Below are 21723 nucleotides of genomic sequence, written 5' to 3'. Positions count from 1 at the left end.
CTGGCAATGTTGTTCTCTGCAATTTTGTTTCATATGCCCCTATGGCCACATCCAAAACATTTAACATCCACATTAAATATTTACCTTCTTTCCCTATGGCTTGACGATCATATTTATCTCAGTGCTGCCACAGATTGTACTGTTTCATTCAGTCTTTGGGAACTCAATCTGAAATCTTTGTGAGATCTCTGACTGTAACCCCCATAAAAATTTATCTTCTTCTTAGGAGCTGGCCTTATCGTCGTCGTCGTCGTCGTCTGATGATTTTGTGAATAGAGTCTGGGCGGTCACAGCAGTATCTCTACATATTCTTTCTCCTACATCTGTTCACCAAACCTTCCCTGAGGATATCAAATGACTATGCTTCCCTCAACTTTTCATAGCACATCACATACGAGGGGCGTTTGAAAAGTCCGTGCAAAAATCAAAACTACTTACGTGTTTGGGGTAAAACTTTTTTATATTTCGACATAGCCTCCTTTTAGACTTGTACACTTAATCCAACACTGTTCTAATTTGTTGATCACTTCTGAATAATAGGAATTGTCCAAGACTGCAAAATAGCTATTAGTTGCTGCAATCACCTCCTCGTTTGAATAAAATCTTTGGCTCGCAAGCCATTTCTTCGAATTGGGGAAAAAATAGTAGTTCGAGGGAGCCAAGTCTGGAGAATAGGGGGAATGTGAAACGAGCTGGAATCCTGTTACCATTAATTTTGCGACCACAAATACTGAGGTGTGTGCTGGTCCATTTTCGTGATGGAAAAGCACTTTTTTGCAGTCCAATTGGCAGCGTTTTTCTAGCAGCTAGGTTTTCTAACGGTCCAATAACGATAAATAATATGCACCTGTAATAGTTTTACCCTTTTCCAGATAGTTTATGAGGATTATCCCTTGCAAGTCCCAAAAGACAGTCACCATAACCTTTCCAGCCGAAGGACTGGTCTTCGCCTTTTTTTTGGTGCAGATTCTTCCTTGGTAACCCATTGTTTACGTTGTTGCTTTGTCTCAGGAGTGGAGTGATCTATCCACGTTTCATCCACAGTGACAGAATGACGGTTAGTCCCGCAGATTCTTCCTGAACAGCTGCAAACCATCCTTGCAATCATTAATTTTGATGCACAAGCTCTTCTAGCATGTATCTCCACAACTACCTTCACACCAGTACGGCCACAGTCCTTACACTGCAACCATAATCAATAGTTGTCATCACTATATTATCAGTATTAATACTGTCAAGCCCATTGTCCAAATATGTCAGTTTAGCTTTGAAGCACTTTGAGTAGCTGAAGCTGAGTCAAGTGTTATATCACATTTTATTTCAGTATTAGCAGAGTTAATCCATTTGGTGAACCAGGGTGTATACATGCACAAGGAAAAAAAATTCCCGGATTTTTCCCGGCTGAAAATACACTTTCTCCTGGGTGAAAATACACTTTTTCCGTGTTAAGTGACAGTATACTTTTCCTAGGCACTGTAAAACATATCAATCCTTAGAATGTTTATGGTTTTCTACACAGAGGTAGAACTGCTGGCACTTTAGAAAACGAAACCCAGATCTTTGATGTGCAGCAACAAGTACACTGCATTTTTTCGTGTTATGGAGGTATAAATTCGAATTCCATCAAACATTGCATGTTACTTTCGGAAGCAATGAAAACTAAATTGCAACGCGCTTTTGTAAGCCAGTCATAGCTCACGTCACGTGATCTCGCCAGCTGATGACAGCATAGGACATGTGATGTAGTCAACCAATAGCAAGATCACTCATAAGTAGTAGCACTAACACACAAAAAAGAGAAGTCAATGGTTTAAATTAATATACATAGTGTTGCTACAAGAAAAACAAAGCTTTCACAAATATATTGGTCTCTAAGATTAATAATCTGCAAGAGAAGCTAAGCTTCCACATATAATGTGGAACTTTTTGTGCGCATTACACTTTAAGATACATCATGCAAATGTGCCAGTAAAATTTTCAATGAAAACTTAACTGTCTGATCTTCTGGGCTCGAAATTCTTCTAGATGGTCATCCTCAAAGAGTTGATTTTTAAATGAGAGTAAAATGCTCTGCGATTTAAGAAATTCATCGTACATTATCGCACATAGTTCGTCTTGTGTAAAAGGAAATTTACTTTGAAAGTAACACTTTTCAAACCACCATTCGCAATATTTTCCGATGACCTGTTAGAAATTGGGTCGTTTCAGCAGTTGCTAGAGAGCACCAGATAACAGGGGTCACTGTGCCTGCGCAGCTACAATGACGCAGGAAGCCCGCATGTTGGTACATGTAAAACATTAAAAGATCTTGCATTATGTCATAAAAGAAACAAGACAAAGTATACTTCAAGACCATCGGAATTTCGTGAACCATACTAAAATGCATAATTCGTCTTAAAGTGCACAATCTTATGTGCAGATTCGGATGTAAATTTTCTTGAGTACCAGTACTGTATTATCTCATGTTTGGTTCTTTATTATGGCATAATGCCACATGAGCTAGAAGATGGAAAACGTGCACTTGAAATGCAGCAAACAGATGAAACTTGCCCACAGTGTGAAATTAAACACTTCGTTTCAAATAAATTGACTGCCTCAGCGCAAAAGATTAATAAAAGCCAAATCTCTTTCACAAGCGACAAAAATAACTTCATTGTTCTGCAAGGTGATTAATGCTTGACTGTCAGAAAGGTGGAAATAAAACCTGAAACTAACTACATATTTTATCCTTCCATAATAATGCGAACGTATTTTAATTCATTTGGTAGCTCCCGGCCACAGAAATCCGTTTTGTTTTCATTTAATGTGAGAGCAATAAACGAAGAGGAAACAGCAAAATCACTAAACGTAAACACAGGTCATGTGGACATTACCCACCTCCTCATTACAACTCAGACTGCTCTGCGCATCAGCCCCGGATCTACGATATTTCTGAACCGGAGCAATTTAGATAGTGGCGCCCAGCCACACATTTGTGGCCAGAGGCGGGAGAAGGTACTACTCATACGCGACTCAACTGCGCTTGCGCAAGAGCTCACCCGAAACTGCTCAAATGAATTTAATGTGAACAGCTGTCACGTCACGCTCATCGGAGGCAATTTGTTGTTAGGAAGCACTGCATATTCTTCCTACAGCCTTTGACAGACTTTGGTTGGCAGACGCCTGTATGAGCACTGTGTTTCGTTGTTGCATAACACGCATTTCCTTTGCGACTTAAGTTTTTTTTTTTCCTTTCTCTCGTTCACGTTTTGTAACTGCAGTATTATTCTGCAAAAGCAGGTTACAGTAATATCCTTTGTTAGAGTATTGGTTCTTACCAGTCAAAATCACAAAAATTTAACTGGTATCTAAAACAATGAAAAATTCCCGGGTTTTTCCCAAACGAAAAAATTCCCGGATTTTTCCCGGATCATATACACCCTGTGAACCAATTTCCATAAAATTTAAGTTGTTTAACACTGAAGTTCTTAATTCTTCCCACTGCTTTCCAAGTGAAATAAGAAAGAGAAACACACACACACACACACACACACACACACACACACACACAAATAAAGAAGAAGAAGAAGAAGAAACTCATGCACACAATTACTTCGCTATACATCCAATATTCACACCAAAACAACAGTAAGCAGTGACTAAACTCTCTGTATAAACAAAAGATGATCAATCGTAAAGCTTTCACAAGTTAGCCAACTTAACGGACTAAACAGTCATAAAAATGAAACAAATGAGAGCAAAACTTTATTGTTAACAGAGCTGGCTTCGTGCCATGGGGATGTTGTGGTACGTGCATCCACTTTTAAATTCCTCTAATTTTGATACTTTCTGTGGTTCATTTTCCTGGAAGTAAACTTTCTCATTCAGAAAACTATAGAGAATTTTTTAAGACAAATTTAAAAAATGATTTTTTGACCGTTATTCACATACAAGTCCCTTAAAGCTTTTTAAATAAAACGAACATTGTTAACATTATACATCTTTATTCTTCTTGTCTACACATTTATTTCTCAACATGGTCACCATGCCAATGAACACATTTCTCCCAATTACAGTCCTGTTTGTTGACACTGTTATTGTAAAATGTTTGACTGTTGATCGAGCCACAACGTCACCTCTGCTTGCAATGCTTCAACACTATCAAAGTGATGTCCTTGATGTTCTTTAAGTCTTGAAATCAGATGAAAGTTGGACAGGGCAAAGTCAGAATTGTATGGAGCACGATTGATGATGGTACGACAGTGAACCCACGGCATCGGATTATTGCAGATGTCAGAGCACTCGTGTGATCTGGCATTGTCATGCTAAACAAGAGGGTGCTCCATGTATGAACTCTCTCTTCAAACTCAATTACAGCCTGCTGCTTCTCAAGCACCGACAGTTATGTTACGCACCGCCATGTTACACGCTACAATTCAGAGCACTCTAGTGGCAGAAGGCTGCAAATATGTAGACGTAAAGAATACAAATGTATAATGTTAATGACATTTGTTTTATTTACAAAGCTTTTATGAGTTTTCAGGACATACTTTTACGAGTTGGAAAATATTTGGGGCCCACAATAAATAATATATAAATTGCAAAAATAAAAAAAAACCTGATAGATTAAAAATAAAAGTAATCCAGACTTTTTCAACAATACTCTGGGAGAACTGAATTTAGAAAAATGAGGCTAAACAGATGAGGAACTGACACACACTGTAGGAAATGGTAATCCAGAAATAACGCCTCCCATGACTCGGTAGAAATAATTAATTATTAATGTCGAACGAAAGATATATTTTGCATTAACTGCAGTGATCATATAATGCTGATTGTCTAGTGTTAATGTCAAGCTTACTGTGATCAGCGCGGCATTAACATCTCTGTTACTACTATAAATTACGATGTGCTACCGATTTTGCACACTCTATTGTTCTAGCGCTTTTCTGTCAGCCTCTCGAACTATCAGATTCTATCTTGTTAGACATTTTAGTTCTAGTGAGCTCTATTTCTTAATATCATAATTATTATTTTTGTCTTATGACGTATTATTCATCACAATTACTGCGATATTATTATTTCCCACAATGATTTGCTCTGCTGATGAGCATTCTAATTTCTAAACAGGAAATATTAAACTTTATTAACGATAACTAATTTTTGCCGTAAGCTGGCAAATTCCTTTGTGTTTTCTTTGCAGATGTCTGCCATGAAACTTGTAAATGTATGAAATAATTTTTCTAAATAATAACCTGAATTATTGTAATATAAAAAAGGGGGGGGGGGGGGGGGGGGGGGGGGGAAAGCAGTTTCACAAAATTATTTAGAAGTTAGATTTCCAGAGTCTCAAATATTCTATATTTCATCATTAGTTGACACCACTTCTGGACACTAATAAGAAAAAATACTTTTCTTTGCAAAGTTTTACCCTGCTCTTTAAAAGCTAGCCATCATACAAACCAAAAAACGATATATTTACTGCTGAATGACTTCCTGCAGAACTTCACTACAGGAACTACACAAAAGGTAAATCTCATGTTGCTAACTGAACTTATAAAAGTTAGTATTTACTGTCAATAGAAGTCATCTCATTTATAAAATATTCCCTCTATTTAACAAGATTTAACATTCTTTCAACTAATATAAATAGAAAGTTATATTTCAGTGTGTGTGTTTGGAGGAGTGGGGGTGAGGAGGGGTGGAGCCACAGTCGAGCCACAATTGTAGGCTCTATTTCGAAACTACCTGAAAACAAGCATTTTCCAACTCCTTGCACAGGTTCAATAATCTTTACTTTCTTTCCTCTCTATCTGCTCACCTCATGGTACATTTGTGGTCTGACATATTCTGCAAACATGATGGATTTACAAAACATGGCTAGATAAGGACCGACATCCAAACTACACAAAAGGAAGAGATTTTACTACTTTTAAACCAGCCCATTGCTGTGACAAGATGTTCCAGGTTATTTTTTTGTTTACGTTGAGTCATACTGTTCATGCTAACTGCCTGTATACTGGAACCATGCTTCAATGCTTATGTCTAATGTACCGGGTTGTTAGTTCCAATTTTGGCTAACAGGAGCAAACCTGGCACTGTACAGCACCTTGACGATATTTCCAATACTCATATTGAACAGATGGTGTGAGCGGCAGTTAATAATAAAATCAACACTATATCTTTTTCACTTGTCTGACTTTTTCTGTCCACTTCCTGTTCCTAATCCATGAGATATGTAAACATTTCTGTATATATTTCCTACATTCAGTGTCAGGTTTTCACCTTGTGTCCAAAACTGGAACTAATTTTATCCAGTGTAAATCGATTTCACATTAACACATTAGACTATATACTAAGTTTTGTTGTCTTATCATAATTACAGCCCACATTGGACCTTTGTGAGTATCTGCACTTTAATTATAACCGCCCGGTATATTGCATAACATGTACAAGATATAAGGGTATAATGTTAAAAGCACTAGGGCAGCGATACAAACCAAAGAAGGCTTGAATGGTGGTTCCAATTTCCGTGCAAGCACATCAAGCCAATTGATATGCCGGAAAAAGGGGTGCATTTTTATGGCTTCACCATCTCCTGGACCTGAACCCAGTCGCTGGTTCACTTGCCTCTGTTTAAAGACAACAACAAGTTACATAATGAATGTGAACAAGATAGAGGAAGCAAATTACAGAGTTTCTAATTTTTTATGCAAAAGCTTAACCAGCAACTTTTATTCATTTGAGCATATGCATGTAATCGTAATCATCAGCTAATTAATATCTATTACTCTGTGTGTGTGTGTGTGTGGGTTGGTTAAACACTTTATTAGAGACAGAAAGGAAGGTGTCGAGGATGAGCTGCATTCTGGCCAACCATCAACAAGCACAACCCAGATAACATCAAACGAATGTTATGTACACTTGTGGATGATGCTAACAGAAGAGTTGAAGATAAGCAAAGATGATGTAAGCATTATTGTTCACGAATAGTCAAAAAAGCAGGAGATTTGTGCCCTGTTTGTATGAGAGATGAGCAGATGCAAATTCAGATGGAGAATCTGGAGATTTCATCCAAATACCTGACAGGAATCCGCAGCATTTGGAAACTGCCATTACAAGAGGTGAGACCTGGTGCTACAGATATGATCTGGTGACCAAGCGACAGTCAATGACATGGTGTTCGCCATCTTCCCTGACTCCCAATGCTAAAGTGCGCGCAGTTTCAAGTAACACCAGCTTTAGCTCAAAGACAAATGTATGTGTTTTGTTCTAAAATGCTAGGTCCCAAGCCATATATGGCACATCATTCAAACACCCACTGTTTGACATGGCACTAGAGCATAATTTAACAAATGCACTGATACGTCATTGCATTCATGTATAGGTATGCTCTTTATTTTACAACAATGTTCTTATACACAACTTTCCAAACTGGAATTCACTAGAATTAGTACAATACCAGTAACCAGTAATTGTTTACATTTTTGATGTCTATATGCATAAAACAATGCTATTTTGAACCACTTGTGATTCGAGAGTTCATCTGAATACATTTCGCAACAAAATTCGCATTTTCACATTTTAAGTCAGAAATGGCATCTATATTTGCATCTATCCCCCCCAATAGCAATTTTCCAGGTCCCTGCTCACGGCCTTATAGTAGCAACAATGGAAAAATGTAAATCAGTATGACCAAATGGTGACTCTAGCGTTCACCATCTCTAATACAATGCCACTTTGTTAAAAACAGTGCATATTCCTCAAAAGACATTACTTCACAATGGTGTGTGTGTGTGTGTGTGTGTGTGTGTGTGTGTGTGTGTGTGTGAGCGCGTGTGTGCATGCGCGCATTGTGGCTAGGCTTGGGCGGTCTGAGAAGAAGGGGCGGAGGGGGGGGGGAGGGGGGGGGGGGACAGAGTTATGAGTAAGTGCCCATGGGATTTCAGAAGAGGGTGCACTAGGGGGCAGGTGTGTCAAAACGTGCACTCCATATTGTTGCATGAAATTAGTTCACATCTGCAAATAAGCAACCCAATGAACAGTCAGAGGTAAGGTCCAGTATGGCACTAATGGTAATGAAATGCAACATGCCACATTCTTCCATTATTCCTGAATATATGCAGATGAGGAAATTTTACTTGAAAAATTAAAGGAGACTGATCTTGTTAGCATACCAAATCTGTTCCATAAATGCCAAAATCTTTTCTGCAAAAGGAAATTGCTGGTATTATCTATAGATATAGTGCATGGTAACTGAATAGATATAAGTTTGTAAGTAATCACTGGAACTGAATAAGCAATGTGCAGGCTTTATGTAAAGTGTCACATGTGATTTCCTCTGCCACCTCTACCCTACCAAAAATCAATAGCCCAAGGAAAGAACTCAATGAATACACATCACTGTGCAATAAAACGCTCTTCAACACAATAGAACTATACAAACAACACCTACACCAAAACTTCTCATGGAAGAATCTCTCTCTCTCTGCCCCACTTCTCAAAACACACACACACACACACACACACACACACACACACACACACACACACACACACACACACACACAAAAAAAAACACTGACGCCAAATACAATTCAAACTCACATGCCTCACCCAGCCAAAACACGCTACTACGTAACATATGAATACCACACAGCCACAACAACATGTAGTGGCAGCGAAAACTCTGCCTATGTTCTGAGAAATTGAAAAAGTGTAGTACCAAGCACCACAGGTCATGAAGTAAGCCTATTTACCTCACCAACAACATAGGAGAATGCACCACAACTTCAAAACTGTAACTTACACACAAAAAGCGAGATACTGACTCATTTCCATTCGTAAAAGTTTATCAAACAGAAAAATAAAATGCGTTTCAATTTTGCAGATGACAGGTTGTATACTGTGTAGCAGAATAGCTACCAAAATAAATGGACAATAGCATCATGTAAGGTACTTTAAATAATGCATACATCCACTTTTCACCAATTAAGCTATAAATGGAACTTTGACATATGGCTATAAACAATACAAATATTAATATGTAACATCAATTTTACAGTTAAAAATAAAAATTAAACCCACTAATAATAGCACAAAACTGCTGAAACATGTATGGGTGAAACAAAACAGGAAAAAAGGTGTCTTGCATAAGGCGGAATTTCTCATCCCATTTTCGTAACAAGAACTGCACCACAAGATGATTACTCAGTAATACAATTTACCAGCAACCAGAAGCACTCAGAATAACAAAAGCTGGCCAGTCACAGTGCAAGATAGCAAATGCCAATGTGTAACTTCACTATGTAGAAAATACAACTGGTATTCAAAGATGATCAAGATAAGTCATCTACTGTTTGCCACAGTCCATAAGGATAAAAGGCTCATACAACTAAACTGTCTAGCAAATACCAAAAGGATGTCTAACATTGTCACAAATCTTTTGCAACTAACTTCACAAAGGTGACCTTTGTGCAAGTTGACTCACAAGTGTACCCTTCGCATGACACCTGTGTCAAAGACTTTGAGCAGGGGAACATCATGGCTGAAAAATTGCATTTAGTTCTGGCATCAGGCATCTGGCATCAGTTCTGGGCAGGTAGCAGCTTTGGTCGATTCATTCGTTATCACTGTCTCCCAAAACCGTTGTCTCATAGCACTATGGCAAGTTGTTTCAATACTGTCTCACTGGGCATACACAACCTCAAATGACTGTGGGCAGGCACAACTGTACATGATGCCTGCCAGGTGGTACTAATGCCTGCCTCTTGGCATGCACAAGACTGTTAGCCTCCCATGGCTGGGGTCACTCAACCTAGGCAGTATAGTGTAGGCTATGGTCTGGCTACCTGACTGCCCATGCTTACACTGTTTCCCCACATCTGCATGCCAATGCCCACAGGCAGCATGGCATACACTGACATTCAAGCTGGAACAGTCTGCACTATAGTACAGGAGTAAGATCCTCTAACCTTTTGTTCCAATGAATGTGGTGGCATTGGTAATTTTGTCAGTTTTAGAGGCAACAAAATTTAGCCTTAACAGCTTCAGCTGGTGGACAACAGTCACCTTCATAACAACAACAGATAAGGAAAATTAACTGTTAAAATAAACATTGCAGCTAAGACAACACCTCTTTTGGTTGTTCCGGAGTAAGAAATGCGGTATAATTTTTTTCAGGGCAGCAATCTCAGTGCATCTGATGTATAGGTGGAACTGGTCTTGGTTTTCTTTTTTGAAGCTGATTCACTTTCCTTTCTCATGTTATGTGTAGACAGTAATCACAGAGCACCAATACAAGTATATGAATGTGTATCTGGAACAAGATCGCAGTGTGCATTAAAGTGAACTAGAAATGTGCCTTTCCTTAATCTCTGGTCTCCGAGATTATTCCCAAACTGTTGCAACAAGTACAGTTAACACTTTTGGAAGTTTCTGGCTTCTGGCCCTAGAGCAAAGAACAGGAAAGGATGCCAGTGAGGGGCAGGAAATTTTGTAAATAAAATGACAAATCTTACACAAAAACTGTATTTAAGTACGCAATTTTTATCTAAAGTGTTAAATTGAATTATCTTCATTATGGGTCCTCTGTTGTCCCTTAAACTTTAAGGACTGTAGCACTGCATTTCATTATCAGTACTGTTGCAGGGTGATGAAAGCGATCCAATGTTTAAGAGTCTGAATACTGTTATAATGAAAAAATCTATTTTTCATGTTATTGTATTGAAGTCTCAAACTTTTCCACTCATTTATACACATTATACACACTGGTAATAGTAATTTAAACATTAACATTACAATCATTCCATGTAGGCTTTCACGGCCGGCGTCTTTATCAGTAAACTCTTCCGGGCTAAGTTGCCGTGGTCGATCTGTAGAACTTCTTCTCCCTGACGTTTCGTTCTCAACTGCGGAGAACATCTTCCGAGGTGAGTCGACTCACCTCGGAAGATGTTCTCCGCAGTTGAGAACGAAACGTCAGGGAGAAGAAGTTCTACAGATCGACCACGGCAACTTAGCCCGGAAGAGTTTACTGATAAATTAACATTACACATAGTAATAAAAAACTAATATTTCTTTCTTTCCATGTTAAATTGATATATGATATGTATCTCTTACTTCTGTCAAGTTTAAAATTTTCTACAATATTTTATGTTTCATTCAGTATCAGAAACATGCTCTTCATTGAAAATTTCATTACATATTGAAACTGCACGACAGACTTTTTTTATGTACTTCACACAAAACTTTGTTATTTCCAGCACACTCTGTACATTCTCCCTTCTTGTTTCTTTCATCATCCACATTCCTGTTTGCAAGCCTTGCTCTTTTTGCTGAAAATCCTTGGTTTTCATTTTCTTGTGTTATCATCTTGGCCACCTCCTTTTCAATCGTCACTGTTCTCTTGTGTATAACTGGTGGTATTAGCTCCTATTTGTCATACGGACAATATAATGGCCATGTGATCGTTCTCATTATTTCCGGTAAGCATTATTTGAGCATTTATTCCAGAAATATCCAGGATATGGAAAAATATTGCACAGAGCCAGCATTCTGCTTTTTTTGGTGTGGAGTAGATGGTGTACATTTTATCCAATGTATCTACTCCTGTTTTTGTGGAATTTTACACAGTGATAATTTCAGGCTTCTTTTCCTTTCCTGTGCTGTCATCTATTTCATTACTGAAATGCATATATGAAAGAAGTATCACATCTTGTTCTCTTTTGGCACACTTTAAAGAACTATCAAATCCTTTTGAAATCCAAATAAGCTGCATTTCACATACCTGGCAGATGAATAACAGTATTCAGAGGTCATGTCATTATACTTCTTGGTGGAGGGCTCTTCATCCCATTTCATTGATTTGTCTTTTCCAAAGCAGAAATCTCTATTTTTCAAAACTTATTTCATTTTCATCACCATCCGTCTCTCCATCAGTTTCAAGTACTAATCCTTCATACTCATCAGGTGATAAATCTGATTTATCATATGTTCCTCCTCCTCGTTCTTCTTCAAGTAATCTCTATTTCTCTTTTATTTTCTTCATATGTACACATGCTGTACATTGAGTTGTTCCCATACATTATCAGAAAGCAAACCAACTCAAAGACTTACTTCACTTGGAAAGCTAATTAACAACTGGGTTCACTTAATATAGCATACAAAGTGACAACACTGAAATAGCTGTGAAATTTAAAAAAAAACTGACGCTCCATATTATGAGGGCTGTTCAATAAAGAATGATCACCATTTTTTTTAATAACATACCTTTACTCATCCTCATAATTTTGATAGTCCTCCTCAAAGTACTCTCCCATGAATGTGATGCACTTGTCCCAGTATTTCTGCCAGTCTTCAATTACATGCTGGGAACCATTTTTTGAGATGTCCTTATAAATCGCCTCTGCAACCTTCACCACTGCTTCTGATGATTGATAATGCCTCCCACGAAGGCGTTTCTTCATGTTAGGGAATAGGAAAAAAAGGTCACATGGACTAAATCTGGACTATAGGGAGGGTGAGGGATGCACTTCACATTGATTTTTGCAAGATATCCAGCAACAACATAGGCAATATGCAGCCGCACATTATCGTGGTGTAGCATCCAGCCTGCTTCATGGGAATGTGGTCTTATGCGCCTCGTATGAACTTGCTATGTTTTCAGGGCATCCCTGTAGTATTGTCCAGTTACTGATGTGTGTGCAGGTACAACATGCTGATAAACCATTCCACGAATATCAAAGAATGAGATGACCATAGCTTTCCCAGCAGAAGCAACCACTTTTGCTTTTTGGGGGGTTGGTGATGAAGGAGATTTCCACACTTGGCTTTGCTGTTTACTCTCTGGATCAAAATGATGCAGCCAAGTTTCATTAGCAGTGATTACATTTGAAAGAAACTCCGGATCTTCCTCTAACATAAACTTTTACAGACTTGCATGCGAATGACCTTTTGTTTGGGAATCAAGTCTTGGAACCCATCGCGCATGGAAACGTGTCGTGTAATTTTTCTGCCACCAATGTGAGGGTGGCACTCAATGAAATGTTCAGTATTTCAGAAAGTGATCTTAAGGTAATTCGTCAATCCTCTCTCACGATGACAGCAGCAGTTTTTATGTTTTCTTCCGTATGAGGAGTAACTGGAGCACCTGGTCCACTTTCCTTTGAAATTGATTGTCTCTCGTCTTGAAACATTTTAAACCATCTTTGAGCTGTGTTGTAGGGAAGAACAATCTCTCCATAGGCCTCCAGTAACATTGGCTAGGCCTCAGATGAAGATTTGTTCAGATGAAAGCAGAATTTCAAAGTCGCATATTGTTCCTCACCTGTTACCTCCAATGCGACAGTAGGCGATACTGAACATGTCCGACGTTGCCTGCCTCTCACAGGTAGGAACCAGGAGTCCCAACAATGAAACTACTATGGCATGTTTGTAGCACATTAAGCTAAAAGAGTATCATAAGATTAAATTTTAGCATGAAAAATTATAAACATAAAAAATTATGATCACTCTTTATTGAACAGCCCTTGTATTTTGATTTTTGTTACATTAGGACTGGCACATGTCGTCCTGAAAATCCCAGCACATGTTTTTGGCATATGAACAACAAGAATAATTGAAATTTAGTTTATTCTTCACTGTCCAGTCACATTAATGTGACCATCTGTCAAAAGCCTGAAAAATAACCTTTTACGATGCAGACCTCTGCAGGATGTACAGGAAGAGAGTCTATGAAGTTCTGGAAGGTACCGACAGCATTTTGGAGCAATGCCAACCCCAGTGCCAAGGCTGGTTGTACTATGATTCTCAGTTGAGGATCAATGGCATGAACAGTCCAATCATACAGATTCTTGATAGGGTTTAAATCCGGGAGTCCAGTGGCCAGGGGGGAAATGTAAACTCATCCTGATGCTGGTTTAATGATTAAAGGGATCAAACAATGAGGTCATCGGTCCCTTCTGCCAAGAACGAAAAGGTAAATGAATAAATGCAGGTGAGGTGCTAAGTCCAGGGAGCAGCCAGAGGGTGCTAAAGGCAGAAAGTACAATGAGGGACATACCACCACCACCACCACCACCACCACCACCCTATCCAACAACATCTAGAAAAAGACTTGTGGCACGGAGACAGTAAGAGAAGCACAAGAAAACAGAGGAAGAACATCAAGTCGAACAGCACATCCAAGAAGGGGGAAGAAGAGCAAAAGGGTGGGTAAGGCGAGAGCTGGAGCAGATCACGAAGTCCGGACAGCCACTGCCTATTCGGGGCATAGGAGGCAACAGAGTGTCTTGCCAACCAGTCAATGGGCCTACAAGACTGAGGTGCACTGCCTTAGAGACAGTAGTAAAAACTCCCTTTACAAATAAACTGTAAAGCTAGGTCAGTTGAGGAGGAATCATCCACTAACACCAGAGGTAGTGAGTAAGGAAGATTAAAAGTCCACCCCAGGGCAGCTACTAGGTTAGAACAGTCCAACAAAATGTAGACAACCATGAAATGGGCACCATGACGATAGTGGGGCAGATCTTCACAATAGAGAAGATTGCTGTGTGTCAGCCAAGTATGGCCAATGCAGAGCCAGCAAAGAACGATGGAGTCCTCTAAAAAGGCTTGGATAGAGGAGCTCCGCAAATCTGTGGACTCTATTATTGCTCATACATTGTTCAGCAAAGACAGTGCTTGCCATTCCATTTTCCAAATGCTAAGAACTAGACAGTGTAATGCTGGGTGCAGGTCTAATTCTGGAATACCGATCTTAAAAGGCAGCTTCCCGGTAGCCAATTTGGTCAGCCTGCCAGTGAGTTCACTCCCCAGGATGCGACATGACCCTAGCCCCAGACAGTTCAGACAGACTACCAAGCATCAGCACTGTTCGAGGGCAAGCATCAGCACTGTTCAAGGGCAAAATAGGAAATCTGGATAGTCAGAACCAAGGGTAACAGTGTTCAAGAGCTTGTAAACTGCTCGAAGAGTCACTACAGAGGAGGAATGACTCAGTGCAGGAATGGAAATGCTGAAGACCACAAGAGATGCCCACCATGTCATGGAGTGGATTTAACTACATCCTGCATGAACATAAGCAGAGCCAGTGTGATTCGCAACCATCGAGCCATCAGTATAGACTACTTCAGAACCCCAAAATGTACTGAAATTGCAGAAGAATTAACAGCAGAGGGCCTCAGGATAAGTTGAGTCTTTCAGAACTGTGAACGAGGGATGCACCACCAAGGTGCACGCGAATGGGCCCAGAGAAGATGTGGCAAGGAGAAAGCTGGAGTTCGGAAAGAGAGACCAGATGCAGATGGTGATCATAACCCAGACCTGGACCACTGTTGCAGGTGGCAGAGCTTTGTATCTGGAAAGAGGAGATGGTAGTTTAGGTGCTCTTGAGAGCAGCAGATGCATAGCACAAAGAGATCAACTGTTGCTGTTGGTGCAGAACCCGAAATGGTGGAACCCCTGCCCCTACTAGAAGGCTGATCACGGGGCTAGTACGGAAGGCACAAATTGTCATTTGTACTCCACAATGGTGTATTGGGTCCAGCATGTGCAACATCGAAGGTGATGCCGAGCCATTTGTGAGACTCCCATGGGACTGAATCAACACTATGTACAGCTGTATCAGAGCATATTGGTCCACACCCCAGTTGGTGTTGCTGAGGTGTAAGAGCAAAGAGCATTGAAGTGCAACCAACACATCTGATTTAGTCAACACAGAGGGAGAAACTATGTCAACCAGGAATCACAGACCAATCCCAAAGAATGGTAAGAGTTCACCACATTGATGGACTGGCCATCAACATTCAGATTTGGATGGGGAATGACAAATGCATAACACAGGTCTTGGCTGCCAAAAAATGGAAGATACGAGTGACAACCCAAGATTGCATTCGGTGTATTGCTTCCTGCAGTGTGCATTCAGAAATGCCCATCATGCACGAACAAAAATAAATGCACAAAGACGGGGACACTGTAGGCCCTGCAGCTGCCGCCAGACCACTGACAGCCACTAAAAAGAGGGGGACACTGCAAACACAACTCTGAAGAACCCCATTCTCCTGCAGATGGGAGATGCTATGGGATGTGCCCACCTGTATCTGAAAGCTGTGATAGGAAATAAAGTTCCAAATAAAAATCAGGAGTGGGCCTCCATTCATGTAAGGTGACAAGGATATCATGGCACCATGTGGTAACACAAGTTTACGCATATGTAAGAAGACTGTAGCTAGGTGTTGATGCTGAGCATAAAATGTTCAGATACCACACTGCAAGTGGACTAAATTATCTGCAGTACAGTAGCCTGGGCGAAAACCACCCTGAGCCGAAGACAAAAGTTCTTGGGATTCAAGGATCCAACACAGCCTTCAATACACCACACATTCAAGTAACTTTCAGAAGGCATTAAGTAAACTGATTGGATGATACCTGTCCATCTGAAGATGATGTTACTCGATTTCAAAACTGCAATACAGACACTTTCTCATCATTTGGAAGGCAATTTCCTCTAGCTCCAAACAGTTAAAAAGAGAAAGTATATGATGTTGACTAGCCACGGATAAGTGTTGAAGCATTTAGTTGTGCACCTCGTCCAGTCCAGGAGCTATCTTGGGGCGGCGAGCAAGGGCCCTGGTGAATTACCACTCGCTAAATGGGGTGTTATTAGGCTTCAGGTGTTGGAGAACAAAATATAGAAGACAGAATGTGGACAGATAGTGGATGGACACTGAAGCCTGGCTGAAATACTGAACAAAATCCTCAGTGACAGACTCTGGGCTGGTGAGGATAACATCATTCAGGGAAATTCCCCAGGACACCTGTAGGATGATGGCAGCCAAAAATGCACCTGATCTTTGCCCACTGCTGTGAAGAGGGAGTATGTTGTCCTATGGCAGCAACATATCATTCCCAACAAAGTACATTAGTAAAGGCTCACCTGGGAGTGCATCCAGGAGAGAGATGTTGGAGAGAAAATAAGATGATCTGAAAATGTTTATTGACATACAAATTGTCGTGAACTCCCCACTGGACAGAGGGGAAGAATACAGGGCTGCAGATGGAAAGATCCGTCAGCAAGAAAGTGCCACATACCAAACTAAAGTGTGTGGGGGTTCCAGTGTTGAGGAGTCTGATCAAGCCCCGCCAGCAGGTCTTCAATAACCTTGCCCATCGATCATTGCTGTACCACCCCACACAGTGTACAGGCATTAAAGCCACAACGAGAAGGGAGGGGACAAGTAGCTGTCAAAGCACAGCAATAACAGCAGGAAGAGGAGGAAGCCTAGGAGAGGTCTGGCGGGAGATAATTATTGCATATCGTAACTGTAGGGTCTAAATGGGTAAAAAAAAAATGCCACTGCTTCCAGCACAGTATGAAGAGAGAAACAGAAACTAACAATGGTTGTGCAGACCAATGTACAGGCACCGACAGAGGCTCACAGAGTGCCAACCTGGTTCTAGCTGATGGCTTGGGGGACCACAAAGAGTCAGCAAATGAGTATCCATAAAATGAGATTCCTGAAAAGCAACACAAGCTACAGAGTAGAGAGAAAGAAGGGACTACAGTTCTGGAAGTTGACAATAATAATCTTTATAGTTCCATTGGAGGAGAGTAGCACAAGACGATGGATGGTCGCCTAATGGGCCAGAATTGGTCATTGTGCTGAGTCAAAGTCAGTCACTGGTAAAGGACGGAGTGACATCCGTGAATGTAAGATTCGGCTCTGATTGAGAGGGAGGGGTGACACCCCCTGGGATGACCGAGGAAGGGGGGGTGGGGGGTGGGGAGTGGGGGGTGGGGGTAGCAGCCCAAGGCTTACACATCTTCTTCTTCTTCTTCTTCTTCTTCTTCTTGCAGACCTCTTCCTCCTCCTCCTCCTCCTCCTCCTCCTCCTGCTGCTCCTCTGGAGGGCGAGAGGAGGTGTGGTTGGGAAGAAAGCAAGCCACATCAATATCAGGATCCGAAAGAGAACGAGCCATGCCGGGTTACTCCTGATTTAGTCATCAGACTGAAGGAGGAGGTCCCTGCGGAAGATAATGTCCTGTGTCATTTTTCAGGACCGGTAAGGAGTGATGCTCGCCGGCACATCAGCTAAGAACTCTTAAGCCCAAAGGGAAGTTAACTGACTGGCAGAAGTAGTTTTAAGCAGTAGGGAACCATTTCACTTCTTACTGAGCCAACTTCACCGAACTTATCTTCAATATGTACTAATTTAAAAAAAAAAAAAAAAAAAAAAAAAAAAGGAAAAGAAGAAGAAGAAAGCAGTTCGGTAGCAATGAAAGTCTCCCCATTGGGCCTGGAAAAAAAAACAAGTAACAGGGAAAGGTTTCACTCCAAGCCAGTAGGCCAGGCCCTCCTTCCATGGAGTAGCCTGGAGGAGAATGCTGAGGGAACCAAGGTAAGAGCAGAGAGAGAACCATTCCCATCTGAAGAGACAGTCACGGAAGGGTAGTCAGCAAGCTTCATGTGCTGATCATCTGTCCTGGTACCACCCACTCCAATCAGTGCCTCAGCAAGTGGGTTCCAACCAGCTGTGGCAAGGGCCACCTGGCACAGCACTCCTTGCCTGGAGTTCCAATACCCCAAAAAGACGAGCAACCACTCCTATGCATACATGAGAGGGTGACAGCTTAGGTACCACAAGTGCGATCCCTATGTCTGTCAGGGCCTCAATGGCTTCCACTGCAAAAACAATTTAGAAAGGGAAGTTGAAGCCCAAGGGGACCAAAAAGAGCGCCAGAGAGAGAGAGAGAGAGAGAGAGAGAGAGAAAACATGAGACGCAAGACCGAAAGGGAATTGTGGAACAGAGGGCATAACTGGGTCATCACAAAGGGAAACACTGAGGGAGGCAGAAGGGGGGAGCACGAGGGAAAGCAGCTATGATGGGATAGAGTGGAGTGGGGGAAGGGAATGCAGCCCGTTAAGAAGAAAGGCTGCAATAGCTTGGGGCTCCATCTGCTACACACACACAGCCACAGAAGAGCCGTGGGACCCCGGGGGTCATCCTGGTGCTCTTAAAACCATGTGCGTATGCTGTGAGATGTGCGACACATTCTGTTGTCCTACTGGTAGATGCCACCATGCCGAGCATGAACAAACCAAATGTTGGGGTGTCCATGGTCCGCAAGGATAGATGCACTCTGTGTTGAGCCATTTTGTTTTCCAAAATGACACTATCACCCAGGGAATACCATGAAAATTTTCCCCACACCATAAATCTCCCTCCTTCAACATGGACCATTCTGATGATTGAAACATAAAACGTGTTTCATCCGAAAAGGCCACTTGTCGCCACTCAGTGGATGTCCAGTTGCAGCGCTGGCATGCAAATTTCAGCCTTTGTTGCCAACGAACAGCCTTCAGCATGGGTATATCTACCATGTACCTGCTGTGGAGGCCCATATGCAGCAATTTTCACTGAAAAGTCATTCACTCCTGTCATCTATGGCATGTGGTGCTCCATAGTTGCTTCGATACAAAGTTTTGGATAGTGTCATTTTGCCATGCTTGGTATATGAGTTTATTTTATCCACAGCTGCACATGAACAGTTTACAAACTTGGCCATTTTGGAAATGCTTCCACCCTTGGTCTGAAAGCCAATGATCATGCCCTTTTGGAGGTCAGCTAAATCACTCCATTTCCACCTTATGACGACTGCATTATATTGTGTGTCTCACAGACACACTTTATATATCCTCCACAGCTTGTCCTGCAATCTAGCTTCTGTGAGTGGTTATTGCATGTTGACATTTAACATAGGCAACGGTCACAGTAACACAACTGGGCTAAGTAATTTCATTACTTATACAGCCCTTATATAGAAATCTCACAGGGGTTTTTGACAATTATAAATTTTCAAACTAATAATAGGAGTGGTTTTTAATCTGTGGAGTGTCCACAGCACCCAATGCAGCACTAAAAGGTTAAACAGAAATATATATATTATATTTTTCTGCTCTATGACCTCTGAAAGATCCTTATGGTGGTGGTGGTTGTTGGGATGTTTAAGGGGGACTAAACAGCTAAGGTCATCAGTCCCCCGATCCTTATGTTTTGAAAGCCTGAGGTCCTAAAATCCTCTATAGTGTGGGCTACTTTTACTTGGTATTTTTATAAGCACACCTATTTTGCCTTTATAATAATTATATTTCTGAATAAAAAATGTTTAATAGACACTCTACAAGTTATTGGCTATGTACATTCCTTTAATGCTACTATATATTAAGGGCAACATTATGAGTATGGTTATTTTTCCACACAGCCTCTCACCTTAAGGAGCTTGCGTATCAGATCCCGAGCATCAGGTGTAAGGTACTGTGGTAAAACTAGTTTCCCCCTCAAGATTTTTTCTATTGTTTTCTTGCGGTTCTCAGCTGTGAAGGGTGGCTGAAACAATAATAATAATAAAACATAAAGATTAAATTAAAAATATTAAAGAATGATGATGTTTTAATCACAATTCTAGGTTACTTTTCTTCTTTAGTAATTAACTGCTGGTCCCTCACATGTAATTCTCTACTTTAGCAATGAATGATCTTCATTTGTTCAATTACTACTACTACTACTACTACTACTACTACTACTACTACTTCTACTAATACTACTAAAATTATGCAGTTTCTTATTTAGTTGTTTCCTGCTTTTATATGTACATACTGTTCCAGCACTTCTGGAATTATCACCAGTATATAGTATATAATCTTGTCTCATTGGAATTGACTGACTGCTTCTGCCCCTTCACTACTTAAGCATGTCTTTGTTGATGTTGTCGATACATGCTCTTGTGTATCATTCACATATAATAAGTGTTTCACAGAGTTACTAATAGGTAAACATACATTAAATATTTTAGTTATAAAAACATACCGCTCCTGTCAACATATCATACATCAATGCACCCAGTGACCACCAGTCTACTGCCTTTCCATGTCCACTTCGTGTTAGGATTTCTGGAGCCCTAAATAGAAACATTGAAATAAGTAAAATTTAATACCAACTGGAATTCATATGCTTAAAACATATACTGTAACATGTCTACAGTAGTTGGCTTGAAAAAGAGGAAACTGCTTGATATTAACATTTACTTATGCTGAAACACTACCTACTGCAAGTAGCCTGTGTGTAAAAAAGCCAAGTGAACTCATAATAAAATAAATAGATGAAGGTATTTGGCTAACTGAGACATGTCACTGACTCACTGATATGCAGCTGTACGTATCAAAAAGCAACTATTTAAGACATTTGGTTTCTAGCTCATGGCCTCCACTCCCCTCATAAAATCTCTCTGCATTTTTCTGTACAATCTTTATCACGACTGCAACATATCCATTTTTGGTGAGAATGGGGAATAGGGGAGGGGAGGGAAAAAGGACAAAGTGAGAGAGAAAACACATTTCTGAGGGCAGTACAGGTCCAACAGTATCAATATGAATGGGACTGAATCACAGACTGGGTGTGGCAAAGGTACCCCAGTGGCGCTAGAAAACTGCATTTGGCAAGTGTTGCACTGCTGACCAAGTATCTTGTATCTTGCATCTGCATAGACAAATACTAATTTGCAAGAACTATAGCAGACAGAATGAAATTTTTACTTTGCAACAAAGTGTGCGCTGATATGAAACTTCCTGACAGGTTGAAATTGTTTGCTGGACCAAGGCAGAGCTCTTGCCCACAAAAGGCGAGGGTCCCTATTTCAAGTCTCAGTCCGACAAACAGTTTTAATCTGCCATGAAGTTTCACTAT

At 40.6% G+C, this 21723-nt stretch overlaps 1 protein-coding gene across 1 annotated transcript in view; it reads right to left on the bottom strand.

Annotated features, from left to right (window-relative positions):
* Positions 1 to 21723, bottom strand: part of LOC124613588 (ribosomal protein S6 kinase beta-1) — a 164861-nt gene that overhangs the window by 47888 nt on the left and 95250 nt on the right. Inside the window, exons 7-9 of the mRNA XM_047142306.1 lie at positions 20848 to 20938; positions 20251 to 20367; positions 6480 to 6611 (exon numbers count right to left, since the gene is read on the bottom strand). Of these exons, the coding sequence (XP_046998262.1) occupies positions 6480 to 6611; positions 20251 to 20367; positions 20848 to 20938 (340 nt within the window). The remainder of the gene's footprint in view (positions 1 to 6479; positions 6612 to 20250; positions 20368 to 20847; positions 20939 to 21723) is intronic.

The sequence above is a fragment of the Schistocerca americana genome, chromosome 1 (genome assembly GCF_021461395.2).
Source record: "Schistocerca americana isolate TAMUIC-IGC-003095 chromosome 1, iqSchAmer2.1, whole genome shotgun sequence".
Taxonomy (NCBI): domain Eukaryota; kingdom Metazoa; phylum Arthropoda; class Insecta; order Orthoptera; family Acrididae; genus Schistocerca; species Schistocerca americana.
This window is presented reverse-complemented; position numbering and strand designations above follow the sequence as displayed.